Source organism: Tenrec ecaudatus, chromosome 5 (assembly GCF_050624435.1).
Source record: "Tenrec ecaudatus isolate mTenEca1 chromosome 5, mTenEca1.hap1, whole genome shotgun sequence".
Classification (NCBI taxonomy): domain Eukaryota; kingdom Metazoa; phylum Chordata; class Mammalia; order Afrosoricida; family Tenrecidae; genus Tenrec; species Tenrec ecaudatus.
In genome coordinates this window covers 3,830,853-3,850,301 of record NC_134534.1, presented here as the reverse complement: position 1 = coordinate 3,850,301, position 19,449 = coordinate 3,830,853, and the positions used below count along the sequence as shown (strand labels likewise).

The window sequence follows — 19,449 nt, the reverse complement described above, 5'->3', positions numbered from 1 at the left end:
GTCCACAGCCAGGTAGAGGTGAGAGAGAAATGAGTCCACAAGAAGAAGTGAGAAGGAAACAGATTTATTGAGCACCTGCTGGTGGGGGTATGCCATAAACACACAGCAATGAGATTCCATGTTTCCCAGCTCTGGAAGCACTATGGCCAGCTCCCACTGGCTGGGAACCCAGGGAGGGGCCACCAAGCACCTTGACTTACCATGCACACATCAGAGCCAACCAGGAGGGACTGCAGGTGTGCTAGTCAGTGCTCACAAGTGAGGTTGGCGCTCAAGGGCTGCTTTGCCAATACAGCTCCCCCACCTATGGCCATGGCACAAGAGACAACCTGGCCATGGACAACCAGCAGAAAAAGCTTCCATCAGCAAGCTGGGGAACCCGGGGCAGCTCAGTGTCCCCACGAATGGCCTTCTGGCTGTGTATGTGCACTGGCCATTGGGGAAGCATCCTGCATGAGTGGGAATTCTCTCCCCACCCTGGCATTCTTCTTCCCCTGGGAAGTGGAGATGTGGCACAGATAAGATTAGGGACTCATCAGCTCAACTTCTGCACATTTCTTTTGGAGGAGAAAGAAAGGGCTGGTCAGTGTTTCATAGCACCAAGAGCTTACTTCCAACGGGCGGGTGCACAGTGAGCCGGAGCACAATGGCCCCGTGTGTAGTTGCGCCCATTCCCTCCCCCCAGTGAGGAACCCGCGGAACAAGGGGTGAAAAAGAGCTCAGGATATCACCTCAGGGGTTGGCTGACTGTCAGGGTGTCCGTGAAGAAGCTAAATGGACAAGTAAAGAGGAGTCCTGACCCACAAAAGATCTCCCCAAGTCCGGGCTGGTCAAGCTCCTCACCAGAACCTCCTTCACCGCCCAGCCCACTGCTCTCCGGAAACTGACCGGACAGACGGGAATGCGTGCTATCTGCGTATTCCTGAGTCCCTGATTTCGGGAGTGGGCGCTTGGGCCATGTTGCCCCTTGGGTACAGTCAGGGAGGCTTATTATTAAATGTCCACTTAGCAATGCTAAAAAAAACCTCTGGGATGGCGACAATTCTGCCTGGGGCTCCCAGGAGAGAGGAGGGCCACCATCCACGGCCACACGCCATGTCCCAAGTCTCCGGGAAGCATCTCACCAAGAAAGCACAAGCACACGAAGCGGCAGCAGCTCCAGCAACAACACGATCCGTCCTCGGGTGCCTGGCATCTTCCGTACCATAAAAGCGAACTCCAGGATGAAAGAGACCAGAGAGAAAACCCACGTGGTTCAGAGACTCTGCCTCCCCCGGGCTCTGAGTTCAAGTTTCAGGAAATCGGAGCAGGCTGTGATGGGAAGCGCCCCAGTGTCTCCTAGGGACCCTTCACGTTGCCTGGCCGGGCAGCCAGGCTGGCGAAGTAGGCACACTGGGTAGGGTCACACTGGCCAGGGGGGCCGGGAGGGCCTGGGGGCCCGGGATGCCCTGCAGGGCCCTTCTCCCCTTGAGGGCCAGGATTCCCTGGGTGTCCGTCCTTTCCATAGCCAGGCTCCCCAGGCTGACCTGAAAGGGCAGGGAGGGGTGGGGGGACAAACAAAAATAGCTGTTCCAGTCTTCCCTGGGCAAAGCACTTTGTTGGGCTTGAGTTTGTCTGGGGCCACTCGCACGGTTTGTCAAGGGGTCCATTTCAGGGGCTCCCAGGATCCACGGTGGTTCAGGAGCTGGCAATGCCTCCCAATCATCCCCGAAAGTGGCAGGGCCCCCTCCCCAGGCCAATCCAAGCCTACCTGGGATGCCAGGAGGTCCCATCTCACCCCGCAGGCCAACTCCAGGCGTACCGGGGTCACCTTTGGCTCCTCGCTCACCTGGCAAGGAAGAGTGCACCTTAGGTGTGGTGGCTTCCTCGTAGGGACAGAGAGAGCACCCCTCCCCTTCCCCCAAAGGAGATGCAAGCCTGGAGCCATCTGCACGCCACTCTTCTATACACACACTCATCAAGGTGGGGGACAGCTGGAGCCCATGGAATAAGGGGCTCAAGCCTCCCCACCCGCACCCTGGTACCTCCTCCTCAGAAGGCGGTGGCAGGGGATGAGCATGGCTTGGGCCCCGCCAGCCACTATCTTTCACGTCCCTCTGCACTGCCGTGCACTAGCCAGGCGGGGAGGACAGACTGCTGATATCCAGGGTGACCCGTAGCCAGCTCGGTCACCTCCTGGGTGGTGGGGGTGGGCAGCCATTGTCAGCCACCCCTCCAAAGTCACTTCCACGGCTCAGAACCTCAAAACAAACCGGCACTGCATTGATTCTGACCCCACAGGGCCAACAGAACTGCCCCCTGTGTGTTTCTGAGACTGTAGCTCTTTACAGGAGCAGAGAGCCTCGTCTTTCTCCCGAGGGGCGAATGGTGGTTTTGAACTGCCGATCTACCTGCCGGTGAGTAGCCCAACATTGTGACCAAGACACCACTGGGGCATTGCGTCTGCACTGTGGGCCCAGGGCCCGGCAGCGCAGTGGACTGTGTGTTGGGCTGCTAGCAGTTCAAACCCGTAGCTGCTCCTCAGGCAGAAGAAGACGCTGTGTGCTCCTGAAAAGACTGGGAAAACCACAGGTGCAGTGTTGCTTTGTCCTGAATGTTGGCAAGGAGGCAGGATGGGTACTGAGTTTGGTTTGGATTTTGGTGCTCGGGCAACTCGAAAGGGGAAGATGGTAAGCAGAGCTAGCACTTGGAGACTTGAACTTCAGAGAGAGAAGGGGCACAAATGGGGAGGGATGGGCGGCAGCGCACGAGGAAGGGGTTAGATTCCATCTCCCTAGCAGAAGCATAATTTTGCAAAAATGTCGTTTGTAAACCTCTTATGCACATGAAAAAAAACAAACAAACCATGGGATGCCAAAGCCAGGTGGTTGCCAGCTGCGGGCAGGAGAGAAGCACGATTTATCCAGAAGGGTCTGCAGTCCCAGACCCCACGGACACAGCCAGGGGTGCCTCCTCCAGGGGCTGTGCTCACCTTTGGGACCCAGCGGTCCAGAGGGTCCTTCCAGGCCCCCCTGACCCGGACGGCCTGGCTCCCCCATGGGGCCTGCCCGGCCTGGAAGCCCATCTTTTCCAGGGGGCCCAGGGGGGCCGGGTCTGCCTTGAGATGCCTTCACGTGCGCAGGGGGCATCTGGGCCAGGAGGTAGGCCAGCTTGGCTGTGGAGCAGAAGAAGGGGAGCTATGTGTTGGGAAGGAGGGGCAGGGAGAAAAGACAAGAGGCCATCCAGCACACAGCTCTCAACCCAGGAGATAATAACCCAACAATACTGGAAAGCCCATCAACAGTGCTCTGAGTGAGGCATTGGGCGGCCAAGCACAAGGTCAGTGGTTCAAATCCACCAGCCACTCCTCGGGAGAAAGAGGAGGCTGCTGGCTCAGGGTAAAGACTGGAAAAACACCATGAAGTGTCCTTGTGGGTCAGGATGGGCACGGAGGCAGTGGGTTTGGGGGACTCACTTTCCAACTGCTTCTCCAGTTCTTCCTGAATCAGCCGTCGCAGGGTGTCCACAGAAGGAGCCTCCCCCTAGGAACAGGAAGGGGGGGTTGGTGGTTTACTGATCCCAGCAGGTCCTGCTTTGGGAGACTCCTGACCTCGCCCTTCTCCTTGCTCAGCTGCGTCCCTTGTCTGCAGAGAGCGGGCCCTCTCCGGACAGGCAGGTGTGCCTCGCCAGACCAAGGCCCCGACCTGCATGTGGAGCATGGCTCCCACTCACACCAGCCTGTAGGACGGAGAAGAACTTCCCAGAGGCTCGACTCCTGATGGAACCAGACGGCCATGTCTTCCTCCTCAGGAGCCCGACCTCCAGTGAGTGCTTTCCCACTTGGCCACCGCCCCACCAGAAGGACCTTCCTTTCGGTCAGCGGAGGCTCCTGGGTGGCTATGACACGGAACTGATCAGGGAGTTTCCAGACCAAGGTGGGCTAGGAAGAAATGCCTGGAGGTCTGCTTCTCAAAGCCCAAGCCGTGAAAACAGGATGACCAGGGTCTGAGCCCATGGTGGGCTCACAGGGTTGCGGGCGTGGGGCCAGCCCCCCAGGGATGAACAAGAAAGCACACGCCCTGAGAAGGTGGTCTTTCTGAAGCTGAATACCTGCAGACCCTCTTCCTGGGTTATGAACCTGGAACCCTTGCCTTTCAGACCCAAGGAGGTTTTAAACAACAAGCAGCCCCCACACACACACCAGCTCTTGATCTGGGGGATGCCCCCTGCACCCCATGGCCGTGCCATGAGAAAGGAGGTGCAGAGGAAGAGACCCTCCCTGTCCCTCAGGAGGAAGAGCCCCCGTGCAGGCACCGTGCTTCAGCCCTTGCCTGTTAACTGGAAGCCCCTGTGTTTGAACTGCCGGCTGCTCTGTGGGAGGAATATGGGAAGTTTTGCTCCACCCTGTACAGTTGCTTTGACTCTGGATGACTCCATGGTGACAGGTTGGGTTTGGGTTGTGAGATGTACTAAGGAGGCCTGGTGGCGTGGTGGTTAAGTTCCCGAGGGCTAGCCAAAGGTCAGCAGAGCTCAGACCCACCAGCTGCCCCTGTTTCCATCAAGGGTCAAGCCTGTGGAACAGTTCATCCTTGTCCTGCAGGGTGGCTCTGGGAGGGAGCCGTGTCCCATGTGTGGATCCAGGTCTGGGTTTGGGTCTGGCTAGGCACACTCCTGACAGGAGAGGGTCCCATTGTCCCCCTCTTTTGCAGACAAGGGGAAGACTAAACATGGTCACAGGTCCAGGCACCTGTAGGCTGGATTCTGTCACTAGCCCCCACCCCCTCGGGCCGAGGGGAACCCTCAGAGGCCATGCCCACATGCTTACCCTCAGTCCTGGGAAGCCTGGCTGGCCGGGTGGTCCCGGGGGTCCTACCGGTCCGTTCTCACCTGGTACTCCCTGGGGACCCATCAGGCCTGTGTGGCCTTTGTGGCCTGGGATTCCAGGGTCCCCAGGCTGGCCCTTTCCACCGGGAGGACCTTTGTCCCCTTTGGTTCCCGGGTCTCCCTGGAGGAGGAGAGAAGTGTTTCAGAGGGCAGGAGGATCTCCCAGCGACCTCTGCTCCTGAAGTGCCCAGCAGAACTGAACCCTGGCTGGCAGCAGTGAATCGGACAGGAAGGGCCTGCCACATCATCTCGCCTGCTGGCCTGGCTGTCTCTGACCAACGGGGTGAGGGGGGAGGCCAAGCTGAAGACCCCCACCCCACTCCCCAGCCTTCAACCCTGGAGAAGGCCAGTTCAGGGGCTGGGTGCTGAGAGCTGAGCCCCCTATGAGGGGCAGTAGTGCCTGCCACAGCCAGGCCCTCTGTAGCTCCTCCTCCCAGGAGCGCGAAGGATGGGGGTCCAGCAGCTTCCATGAAACCACTCGGCAGGGGGAGGAGGGGTCTGGACATACCAACTGGGACTCAGACCCGGCGAGCAGGACAAGCACGGGCCGGCTGGTGCTTCCTCACGACTCCACAGGGATCTATGCCCCGCATGTTTCACCATGCCGACGATGATGTCTGGCAGGGACTGCACATTTGAAAGGAGGCGTTGCTTCTGCCAGGAGGGGCTGTGGGCTGTGTGAGACCGAGGCCGGCCAATTTCTGACGTGGCGCAAACATGGGCAGAAATGCCATCCACACACGAGGAGGAGGGAACGGGGCTATCGGAGCTTCAGTTGCAAATACTTGGCTTACAGACATCTGTGGGTGACGGTGGAAGCCCCAAATCTATTTGCAGGGACCCCACATGGATGGAGCCTCTGGTGAATCCCCTCTGACCACAGTCCAGGGATGCGCATTGCCTGAGAGCGCTGGCACGCAGTCCCCGGCAGGTGTAGTTCGGCTGAACTGTAACACCCGATCACCGGATCTCCCTTGGGACCCATTTTAAAGTTGGTTAAGTGTTCTCATTTCTTCCACTTTCTTTCTCACTGGGGTGTTTCTATGTGTTGTCCGGTGCTTGTTGTGGTTCCTTCTGGTTCGTCTGTTCGCCTCCTGTCTGGGTGTTGTGCGACACTCAGGAGAGGGAGATGGACAGAGACCGGCACTGGATTGGTGATCGCCCAGGCAGCTGCCAGGACAGGGGGGCGGGGGCAGCAGGGAGGAGGAGTAGGAAACCCTCTCGAATGGATTGAGGTGATGATTGCATGACTGAACAATTCAATTGTGTGATACGTGGGGGAAATGTTTGATTTTTTATTTTAAAGTTTCCATGGGAAACATGGGCATATTAGGAAGCAAGCAGGTGCCAGCCGCGCTTCCCTTGTTTGTGGGGCTTCCCTGACAGCATGTGGATGGAGGACCAGGAAAGGGGTTCATCCTTGTGACCTGAGCCCAAGCCCCCAAGCCCACAGCTCATACTGGCCAGCAAGCGCTCTCACAGCAGCTGGACCTTGAACATGGAGGACCTCGAAGTGCCCACTGCCCTGGATCCACAGCACAGGGCCAACATCCAGGACAGAAGACCCCCAAGATGAAGGGTCCTTCTAACCCCCCCTCTTCAAGTGTGGGTCTAAACTCACCCCCACAGCTCTCTTTTCAGCCAAACCACAGGCAGGTCTATAAGGGGACCCCTCACACCATGGAGAGCTGACCCCTAGAACAGTGGCTCTCAACCTGTGGGTCGCGACCCCTTTGGGTGTTGTCTAAGACCATTGGAAAAACACATAAATATTTCACAATATATAATTACATATAGTTTTGTGATTAATCACTATGGTTTAATTATGTTTAATTATGTTCAATTTGTAACCATGAAAATACAACCTATCAGATATTTACATGACGATTCCTAATATTAACAAAACGACAGTGATGAAGTAGCAACAGAAATAATTTGATGGTTTGGGGGGGGAGTCACCACCACATGACGAACTGTATGAAAGGGTCTAGTCATTAGGAAGGTTGGTGCCTTCAAACAATCCACCATTGGAAGGCAAAAGGCAGGATTCCCCAAGGACAAAGCTTCCAGAGGGCCTGGGAGTGGAGGAGGAATGGAAAGAGGAAACACAGGGAGGAAGCAGGAAGCATGGGGGGATGGGGGACATCAAGGACACAGAACACATGCCTACACAAACTCACTGTCCTGGAGTCCAGGAGACTCACAAGAGCCTACGGGACAGGGTGGAACTGCCCCTGTGGGTTTCTGAGGTGGCACTCTGCAGATGCGGCAAGTGGATTTGAACCGAAGACCGGGCAGTTAGCAGCCCAACACATAACCCCTCTGCCACCAGGGCTCCAAATGTGTGCGAGTTCTGTCACACGGACGATCTGCTCTGTAAACCTTCACACTCAAAAAACTCCAACTCCCTGCCGTTGACTCGGTTCCCACACATCGCGACCCCACCCACAGCGCCCAAACCAAGGGCTGCCATGGAATGGGCGCAGACCCACGCAAGGCCTGTGGGCTTCCCAGATGCTGCTCTTTGCTGGACAGGAAAGCCCCCTGTGCTCCCTTAGAGCAGGCAGCGATTTCACACGACTGAGCTCGCAGTGAGCAGATCCACCACGGTCCTCAAACCATCACCCCCAAAAGAAGCAGAGTCATAGTGGAGGAGACAGACAACAGAGGAGGAGGAGGGCGGGGGGGGGGGGAGAGACGAGAGGGAGGGGCAGAAGGGAGTGCCACTTTCTCTCCCTCTTCTCTGCCTGCAGGACACGCCTCCAGCTCCTCACAGTCCATCCTTCAAGAGCCTGTGCAGGACCCAGGAGGACAGACGAGCTGGGGATGGGTGCCAGAGGTGTGACTGCCCTGTGGCATTGATACAGCCGGGCAGCGTGAAGGTTGGTGGGCACAGGGGCTGCCTGCCCATCCCAGGCTAGCAGCAGCCATCAGAATGTGAGAGCACCCTCCTCTTCAGATTCTGCTGCAAGCCGCCCCCCTCCCCCCGGTTGTCTTTGGAGAAATGTAAAGAAAGCCTTTCCAAGTGTAGCGCCTCGTTCCGCTGCAGTCTCGTTCTGGAAAATGCTGTTCCCGTGTCACCCCTACAACAAAGCTGGCTTCTAACCAACTGGCACTTGGGGGGCTCAGAGCCGTGGCTGCTTTGTCACGGGGAAGTAGGGGGGAGGGGGTCTCTGTCACTGTCCAGGCCCTCTCACCTTTGACTTCATGCCTCAAAGTAACAACACAAAGAGAGGAAAAAGGCACAGGAACAGGGGAGGAGATGGACCCCCTTAGTGGGCTGGGGGAAAGTGCTAGAGAAGTCAGGTGGTCTACCATCCACCATGGGCTGACCCCAATCTCACTGCCCCAGCCCAGGGTGAGGCCCCTTCCCCACTTACCCTTTCTCCCTTGGACCCAGGCTCTCCTGGCTTCCCGGCGACACCCTGCAGGAACATCCAAGGGGAGGGCGGTCATTCGCTGGACATATGGGCAGGACTCTGGTCCTTCTACACAGTCTCCTGGGCTGGCGGGGAAGGTCCTACCAGAGCACCTTTGGGTGCTCATCCATATCCACGTTCCTCCCATTCTGTGACTGCTGCCCCTCCCAGGCCCCATGGCCAGGGCACTGGCTTTGCCCTCACACAGCCATCTCCCAGTAACTCCCAGAGTTCCCAGGTGGCCCTGCGCAAGCAGGCCTTTCCCAGCCCTCACTGCCCTGTACCTGGGCAAATATGCCCCAGCGGAACCCGGCAAATGAAGGCTGCTGCCCCTGTCCCTCTGCCTGCGCCCTCCCCACCAGGAAGCCGTTCTGGTCCCCTGTCCCAGACACCCAGCTCCCGCCCGATTCTTCTTGGATGTCATTCCTGGCCTCCCAGCTATTGGGGACAGGTCCTCTTCAGTGTCACTGGTTCCAGAGCCCTCCTGGAGGGCAGTCACTGAATGTATACATTCACCACCTTCTCTCTGCTGAGGATGCCTTTGCGACTCCTCCCCAGGGCTGTCTCTTCATCCCTTTGCTGTTCTTGTCCCCCGTCCCCTACTCTCTGGCCAGGGTCCTGTCCTCACATACAGGGCTCATCACACTGGCTGACCTGCCCAGATGTGGTGACAGGCAGGCATGTGTTTGTTTGCCACCTCCCTGTGTCCACCCCTAGACAGGCAAGGTCCACAAATCAGGGGTCATGATGAGTTCCCCGCTGAACATCAAGCTTCCTGTACAGCCCCACTCTGTCCTCACCGGCTGCCAGGGAGTCAACCTCTGTGCCTTCCCCCCCACCCCCTCCCCGAGATGTGTCACCTTGGCTGGGCCATGATGCTCAGTGGTTTGGTTTGATTCTCAGTGATTCGATGATGATGTAATTATCCCCCATGGTTTGATTAAACATACCAACAAAAAACAGCTGTCATCCAATCAATGCTGACTCAACAGTGGGTTGAGCCTCTGGGGATTTCCCAGACTGAACTTTTTAGGGGGGGTAAAAAAGCCTCCTCTTTCCCCCATGGAGCAGCTGGTGATTTCAAACTGAAAACCTTGTGGTCAACAGCCCAATATGCTACCCAATACATGATGGGGGCTGTGATAGGATGTAATAAAACAATATGAGGTTTAAGTGGGGGACACTCCACCCTTGATCCCATCACAAACCTGAGCTGATGTAAAGGGATCTTCCCTGGGGTATGTCCCACAACATATCGAATCAGAGAAATAAGAAGGGCACGGGGACCTACTAGCACCAAGAAAGAAGAGCCAGGAACAAAGTCTCAGTACTGGGAACCTCATAGACTCAGGGAAGCTCGATGCAGGACTCCCGGAGCTCTCCAAGGACTCCAAGGCCACAGACCTGAAACAAGGACCTTCAGCCTTGATGGCGAGCCAACAGAGCAAGGTCGCCATCTAGAGTCGCTGCCCCACGCAGGGGTCAGCCTTCTGAGAGAGCACCTGTGTGCTTGTTAAAGCCGCCCTTGTGTGGTGTGACTCTGAGAGCAGCATGAGAAGAGTAGGAGGTAGGTAAACAGCAGGCGATGGCCTTGGCATTTGGGACACAAGCTAGGACATGTGGCTCGTGTCCCATCCCTTGCCCTGGGGAGTCTGAGTTGATTCCAGGGAAGACATTCAGAAGCATCTACTCTGAGTAGGTCTGTGATGAGGCTAAATCAGTCACTGTGACCCCATCATCTCCACCCATGAAAATGAGGAGCCGACAGCAAACGATCCCTGAACTAACTACAAGCTTTTCTCTTGTGAACTGTTTTGTTCTGTTCTTTGTCAGTGGTTTGTTTTTGTTGTTTTGTTGTCTGGTTGTATACTGTTGCTTTGTTTTCCTCTGTCTAGTTTTCGTGCATGTTAGTGACTCCACAGGTCTGTCTGAATAGGACAGGCTTGATGAACTATCTGGAGGAAAAACAACGGGACCGACAGTTCCGGGGGGACTTGGGGTGGGGGGTAGGGGGGGGGGTAAGGAAGTTGTGTTAACAAACCCAGGGACAAGGGAAAAACATGGGACCCCAAATGGTAGAGAAGGGGGAGTGGCAGGCCTGGTGGGAAATGATCAAGGGTAAGGTTGCTTAGAGAAGAGGTATACTCTAGCCCAGGTGGCGATGAAGCATGGTAGTAGGGCAGAAGGAAAGTCAAGGGAGATGGAGGAAAGAGCTAGGAGTCAAAGGGCATTCATGGAGGTCTAGACAAAGACATGTATATGCAAATATATATAGGAGGATGGGGAAATAGATCTATGTGTCTATATTTATAGGTCAAGTATTAAGGTGGCAGAAGGACCTTGGGCCTCTACTCAAACACTCCCTCAATGCATGAATACCTTCTTTTATTAAATTGGAACTCTACGATGCTCACTCTCCCGACACAACGGCTGGAGCCAAAGTGGGTGAACAAGTAAATGTGGTGAAGAAAGCTGATGGTGCCCGGCTATCAAAAGAGATAGTGACTGGGGTCTTAAAGGCTTGAAGATAAACAAGCGGCCATCTAGCTCAGAAGCAACAAAGTCCACATGGAAGAACACACCAGCCTGTGTGATCGAGTGGTCCCAAAGGGATCAGTTACCAGGCATCAAAGAACAAAAAATCATATCATTGACTGCACACCTCCATGATAGGATCGCTGAAGACAAATGGGTGCATAAGCAAATGTGGTGAAGAAAGCTGATGGTGCCCGGCTATCAAAAGAGATAGTGTCTGGGGTCTTAAAGGCTTGAAGGTGAACAAGCGGCCATCTAGCTCAGAAGCAAATAAGCCCACATGGAAGAAGCACACCGGCCAGTGCGATCACGAGGTGCCCAAGGGACCAGGTATAAGGCATCATGCAAAAAAAAAGATATAAGTGTGTGTATGTATGTGTATATATGTGTATATGTATATATGTATGTGTATATATGTATATATATCATATCAAATGAAGGGGGAAGTGCAGAGTGGAGACCCAAGGCCCAAGTGTCGGCCAATGGAGATTCCCTCATAGATGGGTTAATTAGGGTGTGAGGTAGTATCGATGAAGAACACAGCTTTCCCCCAGATCCTGGATGCTTCCTCCCCCCAACTACCATGATCCGAATTCTACCTTGCAGGGCTGGATAGGACAGAGGCTGTACACTGGTACATATGAGGGTTGGAGGTACAGGGAATCCAGGGTGGATGATACCTTCAGGACCAAGGGTGTGAGGGACGATGCTGGGAGAGTGGAGGGTGAGTGGGTTGGAAAGGGGGAACTGATTACAAGGATCCACATGTGACCTCTTCCCTGGGAGAGGGACAGCAGAGAAGGGGGGAAGGGAGACTCCGGATAGGGCAAGATATGACAAAATAAAAATAACAATGTATAAATTACCAAGGGCATATGAGGGAGGGGGGAATGGGGAGGGATGGGGGAAAAAAGAGGACCTGATGCAAGGGGCTTAAGTGGAGAGCAAATGCCTTGAGAATGATTGGAGCAGGGAATGTATGGATGTGCTTTATACAATTGATGTATGTATATGTATGGATTGTGGTAAGAGTTGTATGAGTCCCTAATAAAATGTAAAAGAAGAAAAGAGAAAAAAAATGATTAGGGCAAAGACTGTACAGATGTGCTTTATACAATTGATGTATGTATATGTATGAACTGTGAAAAGAATTGTATCAGCCCCAATAAATTGTTAAAATAAAAAAAAAAAAGAAAATGAGGAGCCGAGAGCTCCGCAGAAGAGAAGGCTGAGAGACGGACGGCTCTGGTTCTTCAGGAATAGCCCCACAGCATGGCAAGGAGGCTGATGCGGGTAGATGTGACCCCGTACAAGAGGCACTGAAATGCAGAAAGGGGCTCCAGGGGCTTTGGGAGGAAGAGGCTGATTCTGTGTGGGAGCGCAGAAGCTACAAGGGCAGATGGAACCCAACAGGAAGAAGGGGGAGGCATCGGGGTGGCGAGAGTGAGGCCAAGCCTTGGAGACAGGGGAGAGCGATGGGAACAAGAGCTCACACCAGAAACAGAGGGTGGGCTCGATCTGGGAACACGCTGCAGTGTCTTAGAGTTGGGACTGACTCCTGTAGGTGGTGGAGAGTGAGAGAGAGACCGAGAGAGAGCAGGTAGCAGCCCAGTACGCCCACAAGGACCCATAAAACCATTGACTTCAACAAAATTCCAACTCATGGAGACCCCATAGAGCAGACGCGAACTACTCCGCAGGGTGTCCAAGGCTGACGGATCTGCAGAAGCAGACGGCCACATGGTTCTCCAGGGTTAGCAGCCGGAACGTAACCACGGCTCCACTGGGGCCAACTCAGCCCTTACGCATGGGGGCTGTGTTGTTTCCACTCCTACCTCAGTCCATGGAGTGCAGAGACGGAGTCAAGAGCTGTAGGAAGCAGTCTGCCCTGTGAGCAGGAGGGAGCCGCCCTCGATCCATGGGCAGGGCTCTGCTCATTGAGGCCACCACTAGGCTGGATCCATGCGCAACATTTCCCAGGCAGGGCACATTTCATCTGGGCTCAAGAATGGCCCCAGCCCTGTTTAAGAAAATGCCTAGAGTGGAAATGAGTCTCCTTCATGCAAGAAAGAATGTGCAGGTTCAGGGAGGGATTCACCAGATGCTGTAGAACTCACAGCCATGGGGCATTGTGCAGAGCGGGCAAGGTGCAGGTGGAAGCCCTCTTGGGAAAGAATGCGCAAGGACTACACAGCTGTGTGAATACACAGGGGAGAGTGAACAGGGGCCTGTGCAGCCCGGGTCACATGAAGAATGAAAGGGGATCCCCAAGGCCTCTCATGATTTGGGGTACAGAAAGGCCACAGAAGACAAGGTGGGGAGCAAGGGACTATTCTGAAGGCTCAGGATCAGCGCAGATGGTGACAGGCTGAATTAGCATCCTCAAAAGGAAATAAAACCCCCAAATCCACTCACTGCCATCAATTTCAGTCCAAATCATAGTGACCCCATAGGCCAGAATTAGGGTTTCTGAGACTGTAACTCTTCACTGGAGTAGAAGGCCTCATCTTTCCCCCAAGAAGAGGATGGTAGGTTCAAACTGTTGACCTTGCTATTAGCAGACCTATGTGTAACCCTTATGCCACCAGAGCTCCTGGATGAGCATCCTAGACACAGAGAAATGGAGAGGACTGGGAGGGATCTTGGAGTAAGTTGACATGACTTGTGGATGGACTGGATGCAGGTAGATACGCCATGGGTCAAGGTGGTGGCCCGATCTGATACGTAATCTGCAGGACTCAGAGAAATTAAGATGTGGGTCCCCTGTTCAACCACCCTAGAGGATTTGGAAGGGGGCACAGTAGAGAATTAAAGCAAGTGAGAGGCTTCTGAGCACAGGGTGCCGTGAGGCTACGCCGCCCCTACTCACAGCACCCCCCCCCCGCCTTGGCCTGGGGGTGGGTCAGCCATACTTGCCTCTTTGCCTGGGACTCCTTTCTCTCCTGGTTCTCCCTGGAAACAGAAAAGCGCATCAGTCGGTTGCAGCAGCAGCAGGTTGCGAGTTACAGGACTGTCTCCAAAACAGCCTTGCACTTGACTCGTTTGCATCAAGACAGTGGTCAGTGGCTCAGTTGGCCAAGGGCATCCCAAGCAAGGTTGCCCGGACAGCCTTTGCAGGGGAAAGGTGGGAAGGGGGGCCTCTAGGTTTGAACACTCCTTGTCTGTGGATTGCAGGGGACTCCACTGGGAGAAACTCTGGTCTACCACTCCAGCCACATGATGGAGGCAGGGATGTTTTAACGAAGTGTGAAGGTGAGGAATTCATGGTGTGAAGAAGTGTTCGGCTTTAAAGTCGGACTGGTCAAGCCCTGGTTCCATCACTTCTTGTTCCTATGACTCAGCCGGCCTCCTTGACTTGATGTGCCTCCACTCCCACCCTACAAAATAGGAATAGTAGTTGTCCTCCGAGGATTTCCATGAAATTTAAACATGTTGTTGAGGTACTTATCCGCCACTGACTCAGCCCTCTACACATCGTCACATGGGCCAAAATGCGGCCTGGTCCTCACTGTCCCTGTGATTGACATTAGAGAATACTGTGTTGATCCTTAGGGTGTCTGTCCACTGTGGCTCTTTGGAAGGAGACCATCGGGCCCTGCTTCCCATTCAATGAGTAAGCATTGTAAAGGATTCAGACCAGTCGTGTCCACATAGTAAGGGCTTGGCCACTGACCACTCTATGCGATTTGAGGATGGGCTGTTCCAATGCATATGGAAGAGTGTAGACCTGGACACTCAACGGTGTCCAGAGGCTTATTAATAAGGGGATGGAGAAGGAGACCTTGATCTTCAATGGTGAGCGAGTAACCTCAAGGCGAAGTCAATGAGTAGAATAACAAGCACAGGGGCCAAAGATTATTAGGGAGAAAAGGGGGTGTTTTTGTTAGGAGACAATTTGTTAGTAAAATAAAGATAAGGTGGCCGGTGAGGAATGTAGTCCAGGTCACTGAATGAGACGTGTAGAAGTTGTGGGCTTGGGAAATGTTCTCTGGTGCTTACTTTCACCACAGTAAAACTAATAAGAAGCGGGCACTGCCATCCTAGGGTAGAAAGGGTGAATGAGGAATTGCCATGCAGAATGAGCCGATCTGACCGGAGGGTGATGTGCAGGGGTCAGGATTAAAGTACAGGAGAGATGGACAGAATCTCTCGCAAACTTTGGACAGCCCTGCTTCCCGAGATGGCAGTCCGAGCTGTGGGCTATAGCTTGCCAAAGAACATAGATACCCGTGACCTCACTTGGAGAAGAGTTGAAACCTTCAGCATGTCAGGGTGATCCTATAGGGGACCTCTGCCCACATGGACACAGTGGCTGCACCAATGATTGTGAGGCCAGGGCAGGACCAGGTGGTTTGTCACTGCATTCTACTTGGGTGATTACTGACTGGGTGGCTCTGAACAACTTCCCAGAAACTACCCAGTCACGACCACCCCAGTCATGACCACCCTGAAGCTCCTCTTGGTATTTAGCTATAAAAACTAATGCCTTCTGTCCCTGAAGTCCAACCCTGTCAAGCTCTGGGATCCTCACCATGGCCATGAACCCACCACAGCTGTTCCAGAGAGAGCTCATATCGACTGGGCGCTCCAGCGGCTCCACATGACTTTCCTGATCTTTTTTAAATGAGTCATCTCACTTCATCCTCAGAAGTGGGTGCTGTGACACCCATGGGAATAATGAGGAGGGAGCACACAAAGGCAAGGAGGCTTTCTAAGGGCTGAGAATTCCCCTAGAGATCACCTCTGACCTCAGGCTTTAACGAAGGTGCTCTGTCATCCACAGACCCCAGGGGAGCTCTGAGCAGGCCACAAGGGCCTGAGCAGATGAGCTGAGTAAAGTGGTAGAATTCTTGCCTTCCATGGGCCAGCTCCTGGCCCACACACCTCATACTTACCCATCACCCATCTGCCATGGCTGTGTATCATGGTGCAGAACAGGTGTCAGCAAAGCTCTCCAACTAAGAGAGACTAGGAAGAAATGCCTGGAGATCTATTGCCAAAAACACCAAGACTAGGTATGCAGTCTTGATGACTTGAGGGCCCACTCAAGAGTAGCTAACAGTTATACAATTGATGTATGTTTATGTATGGATTGTGATAAGAGTTGTATGAGTCCATAATAAAATGTAAAAAAAGAAAAAAAGAGTAGCTAACAGAAACAATCACATGACTGAAGAACTTCAGAGGGAGTAGGAGATGTACTGAATGTGAACTGACACCTGGAGTCATGTGTTTCTACCTCTTTGGGGACTCCTGCTTACCGGAGGCCCACGAGGACCCTGGAAGCCAGGAAGCCCGGGGCTGCCGTTTTCTCCTTTGCTTCCTTTCTGACCCTGCGAAGAGAACACGGGGATGAACTGTGCAAGGTGAAGGGCCAAGACCAGTAGACTCAGAAACCTCAAGATGCCTCTGCACTCAGGGCTGTAAGCAGCATCCTCACGCTTTCCTGAGAGACTCGGAGCCTGGAGACAAGGTGAACGGAATCCCAACAGTGCTGTCAGAAATGGGGAGGCACAGGGAGTAGGTCCCCAGCATGGTGAACAGCCTTTCCGTGCAAAGAGACAAACCCAGGAGTCAGGGAAACCCCCGGCCATGCGCCTGAGTCTCCTCTGATGAGACACCATGCAGCTTCCAAGAAGCTGCCCACGCTCATGGTGGGGCAGGATCCTTCTTGGAGGAGAACCAGACATTTTGGGAATCTCTCTGCTTCAGCCTTTGGGAAAGCCGCCCAAAGTTGTGTGGGCTCTTCTAGGGTTACCTCTGCAAGGAGTGTCTCCAGCAACCCATTCTGATCCCATCACATCTGCCCTGCCTCTCTGTGAGCAACACGCCGCACCCCAGCTGCTGGGGCAGGTAAAGAATTCAAATTCCTTTCGCTCTGCTGCTCCTGGCACCAAAGGACTTGCAGCTCCACTAGGCTGGCCGGCTGGCCTGGTGGGCCCAGGACTGGCTCGCACACTGGAATAAAGAGCTTCGAGGGCTAATCCCGAGAAGTTCTCAGAAACCAGGATGAGCTGGTTTCCCTCGTCTCCTTAGTGCTGGCAGTGAGCTGGCCAGGACAGTGGGCACCCTTGCTTCACACAATTGTCTCTGGACTCACCAGCCCATGAAGGTGGGTCTTTGTTAAGGGCTTACCCCTTCCCATAGACAAGCCTTCAGGAAGGCTTGCCTCGCGAGAGACAAGTGGGCAGACTCAACCTTATCCAGACAGCCCACCCAAGGATCATCTTTCCCACCATAGCTCCCATCTCCCAAGCCTAAACCCCAAGCTGCAGATGCCTCTACCAGGGTCTGCACGCTGTGGATCATTCAAGTCACCTGCTTTCTAGACCTGTCGATTCTTCTGTTCCCACCTCTGCCTCCAGATGTCTTAGGCCAAAAATTTTCTACCTGCCTGCCCATGGTGCACACTCACCTGTCCTATGACAGGTAAGAGCTGGTCAACTTGACTCTTTATGCAACCTTATTCCTTTAAGTCTTGTAGTTCTTATCAGTTTTGTCTCTTGGATGCTTACAGTTATAGACAACAGGAAGCTGAGTGTACAATCCTGTGTATCTTACATGTCTTCATCCTGTTTCGATCATTCAAAGCCCAAATCTCCCCAGTGATAGTTTTTTTCTTGGGGGTATAGGGGGGGTAGAAAGTGGATGATTACCCACGGGAGCCACATTCTCCTTTCAAAGCTGGCCCCTGGCATCATCCTTCAGCAATCAGAAGGTACTCACTGGGCTTCCTGGAGGGCCGGGGTCTCCCGGGGATCCAGGTGATCCACTCTTCCCCTGGTGGACAAAACAGAGCTGGTCATTCCTCCAAGATGCCCCGCAAGGGCATCTCAGAGCAGGCTGGTGGAAGAAAGAGATTAGCGGGGTTTGGTGGACTTGACTTCACACCTAGATTCTGTTCCCCAAACCACTGTGACTCTCGGGAAAACGCTTTATCGCTCTGAGGATGCTGCTCAGCTTGTACAAAGGGCTCGAGCACACCCACCATCATGAAGATGGTGCAAGGCTGGACCACGTCTCCTTCTGTCATGCCACACACTGACAAGAAGGGGCAAATCTGTCCTGGAAGAAGGACAGAGGGATGCTCCTCCAAAGGGAGGATGATGAGCTTTGTCTCCTATACTTTGGACGTCTCATCAAGAGGGAGCAGCCCCTGGAGACAGACATCATGCTTGGTCAAACACAGAGTCAGAGTAAATGAGGCAGACCTTCGGCAAGATGGGCTGAGGAATGAGTGAATGAATGAGAGAATGAGAGAGGGAGGGAGGGAATGTGATCGAGTGAGTCAGTGAGTGAGTCAATGAGAGAATGAGTGAATGGGAGAAAGTGGGAGAGAGAGAGAGAGAGAGAGAGAGAGAGAGAGAGAGAGAGAGAGAGAGAGAGAGAGGAGAAACACAAGGACCACCAAGCCCACACTGCTGGCTCTCTGACCTGGCAGGTGGAGAGTCCCACCTCCTTCACCCTTGTGTCTACCAGCTTAGTTGACCTTCTCAGGAACCTTGTAGAGGAAGCACAGTGAGGAAACTGAGACATAGAACTGGTGCAAAGGGGATGCTCTGGAGCTGAGCATGGCCTCCTGCCGCCATCGCCCAGATCTGGGGGCCATCCTGTCCCATCCCTCCCTGCAGGGCTGTGTGGCTGCCTCCTTCCTGCACCCTGCTCGCTCCACCCACCCTCCCATATGTGTTCCTCCCCAAAATACATGCCTTGGCTCATCCCTGTGGTAATTATATCTCTCTTCCTTCCCCTCTGGGCTTTTCCGTCTGCTGGGAGGAGAAGGGCCAAGACAGGGGAGGGGCAGCCAGGAGGAGGTGCACAGCAGGTGGGCTTGCAGCCACCTGGCCTGCATGTCCCTGAGGCCTATGGGGAAGGACCTCCTCATCCCCCTCAATCTCAGGTGGTCTGTCTCTGCAGCTCAGGAGTGGAAGCCACAGAATGCCCACCCCAAATCTGGGCTTCCCGACTGCCCTTTGAAGCCCTGGGCCCTCGCAGGACCTGCGACTGCTTGGACCAGATGGTTGGGGACCACCCTACTCTGCCTAGCATGAGATGTGACATTTTGGGCACGTCTCTTGAAGTCTCTGAGCCACCTGTTCTCCTCTGCCAAGGGGGCCACCCGGAGGTCCCTCAGTGGGTCAACAGTGTATGGCCATAAGACCATGGCTGGTCCTTGGCAGCTTGTGGGTGCAGAGGATACTCCCGTGCTTTCTTCCCACTCTTCACCGCGGCCGGGGTGAAGGTTGGCAGAGGGGATCTGCTTTCCATGGAGCGATTCAACAAGAGGCAGCAAAAGATGTGCCTGGTCTCATGACCTTGGTTGCAATTCCCACACGGGGACCGTCTTCCCACTTCCTCCCTGCACTGACCCTCCTGGTCTCCCAAGCTTTATCTCTGGGCAATTGGCACCTTTGGCTCTCCTGGGGTCAGTGGTTCTAAGGCATGTGAACTCCCCTGGTGTCATCGTTACTTTATTAAACACACACACACACACACACACACACACACACGCATGGCCATTGGGCAATCTGGACTCATAGCAGCTCTGCTGGACAGAGAGGAAAAGGCCCTGAGGGTTTCCGAGACTATGATTCTATGGGAGTAAAAAATCTCTATCCCTGGCTCTCTCCCA

General features: G+C 54.3%; 1 protein-coding gene across 1 annotated transcript in view; it reads right to left on the bottom strand.

Moving 5' to 3' along the window:
* Nucleotides 1–1,338: 1,338 nt before the first annotated feature.
* Nucleotides 1,339–19,449, bottom strand: part of COL22A1 (collagen type XXII alpha 1 chain) — a 200,348-nt gene continuing 182,237 nt past the window's right edge. The window contains exons 55-63 of the mRNA XM_075550530.1: nt 17,544–17,597; nt 16,079–16,150; nt 13,734–13,769; nt 8,244–8,288; nt 4,805–4,984; nt 3,455–3,521; nt 2,972–3,154; nt 1,751–1,828; nt 1,339–1,526 (exon numbers count right to left, since the gene is read on the bottom strand). Of these exons, the coding sequence (XP_075406645.1) occupies nt 1,339–1,526; nt 1,751–1,828; nt 2,972–3,154; nt 3,455–3,521; nt 4,805–4,984; nt 8,244–8,288; nt 13,734–13,769; nt 16,079–16,150; nt 17,544–17,597 (903 nt within the window). The remainder of the gene's footprint in view (nt 1,527–1,750; nt 1,829–2,971; nt 3,155–3,454; nt 3,522–4,804; nt 4,985–8,243; nt 8,289–13,733; nt 13,770–16,078; nt 16,151–17,543; nt 17,598–19,449) is intronic.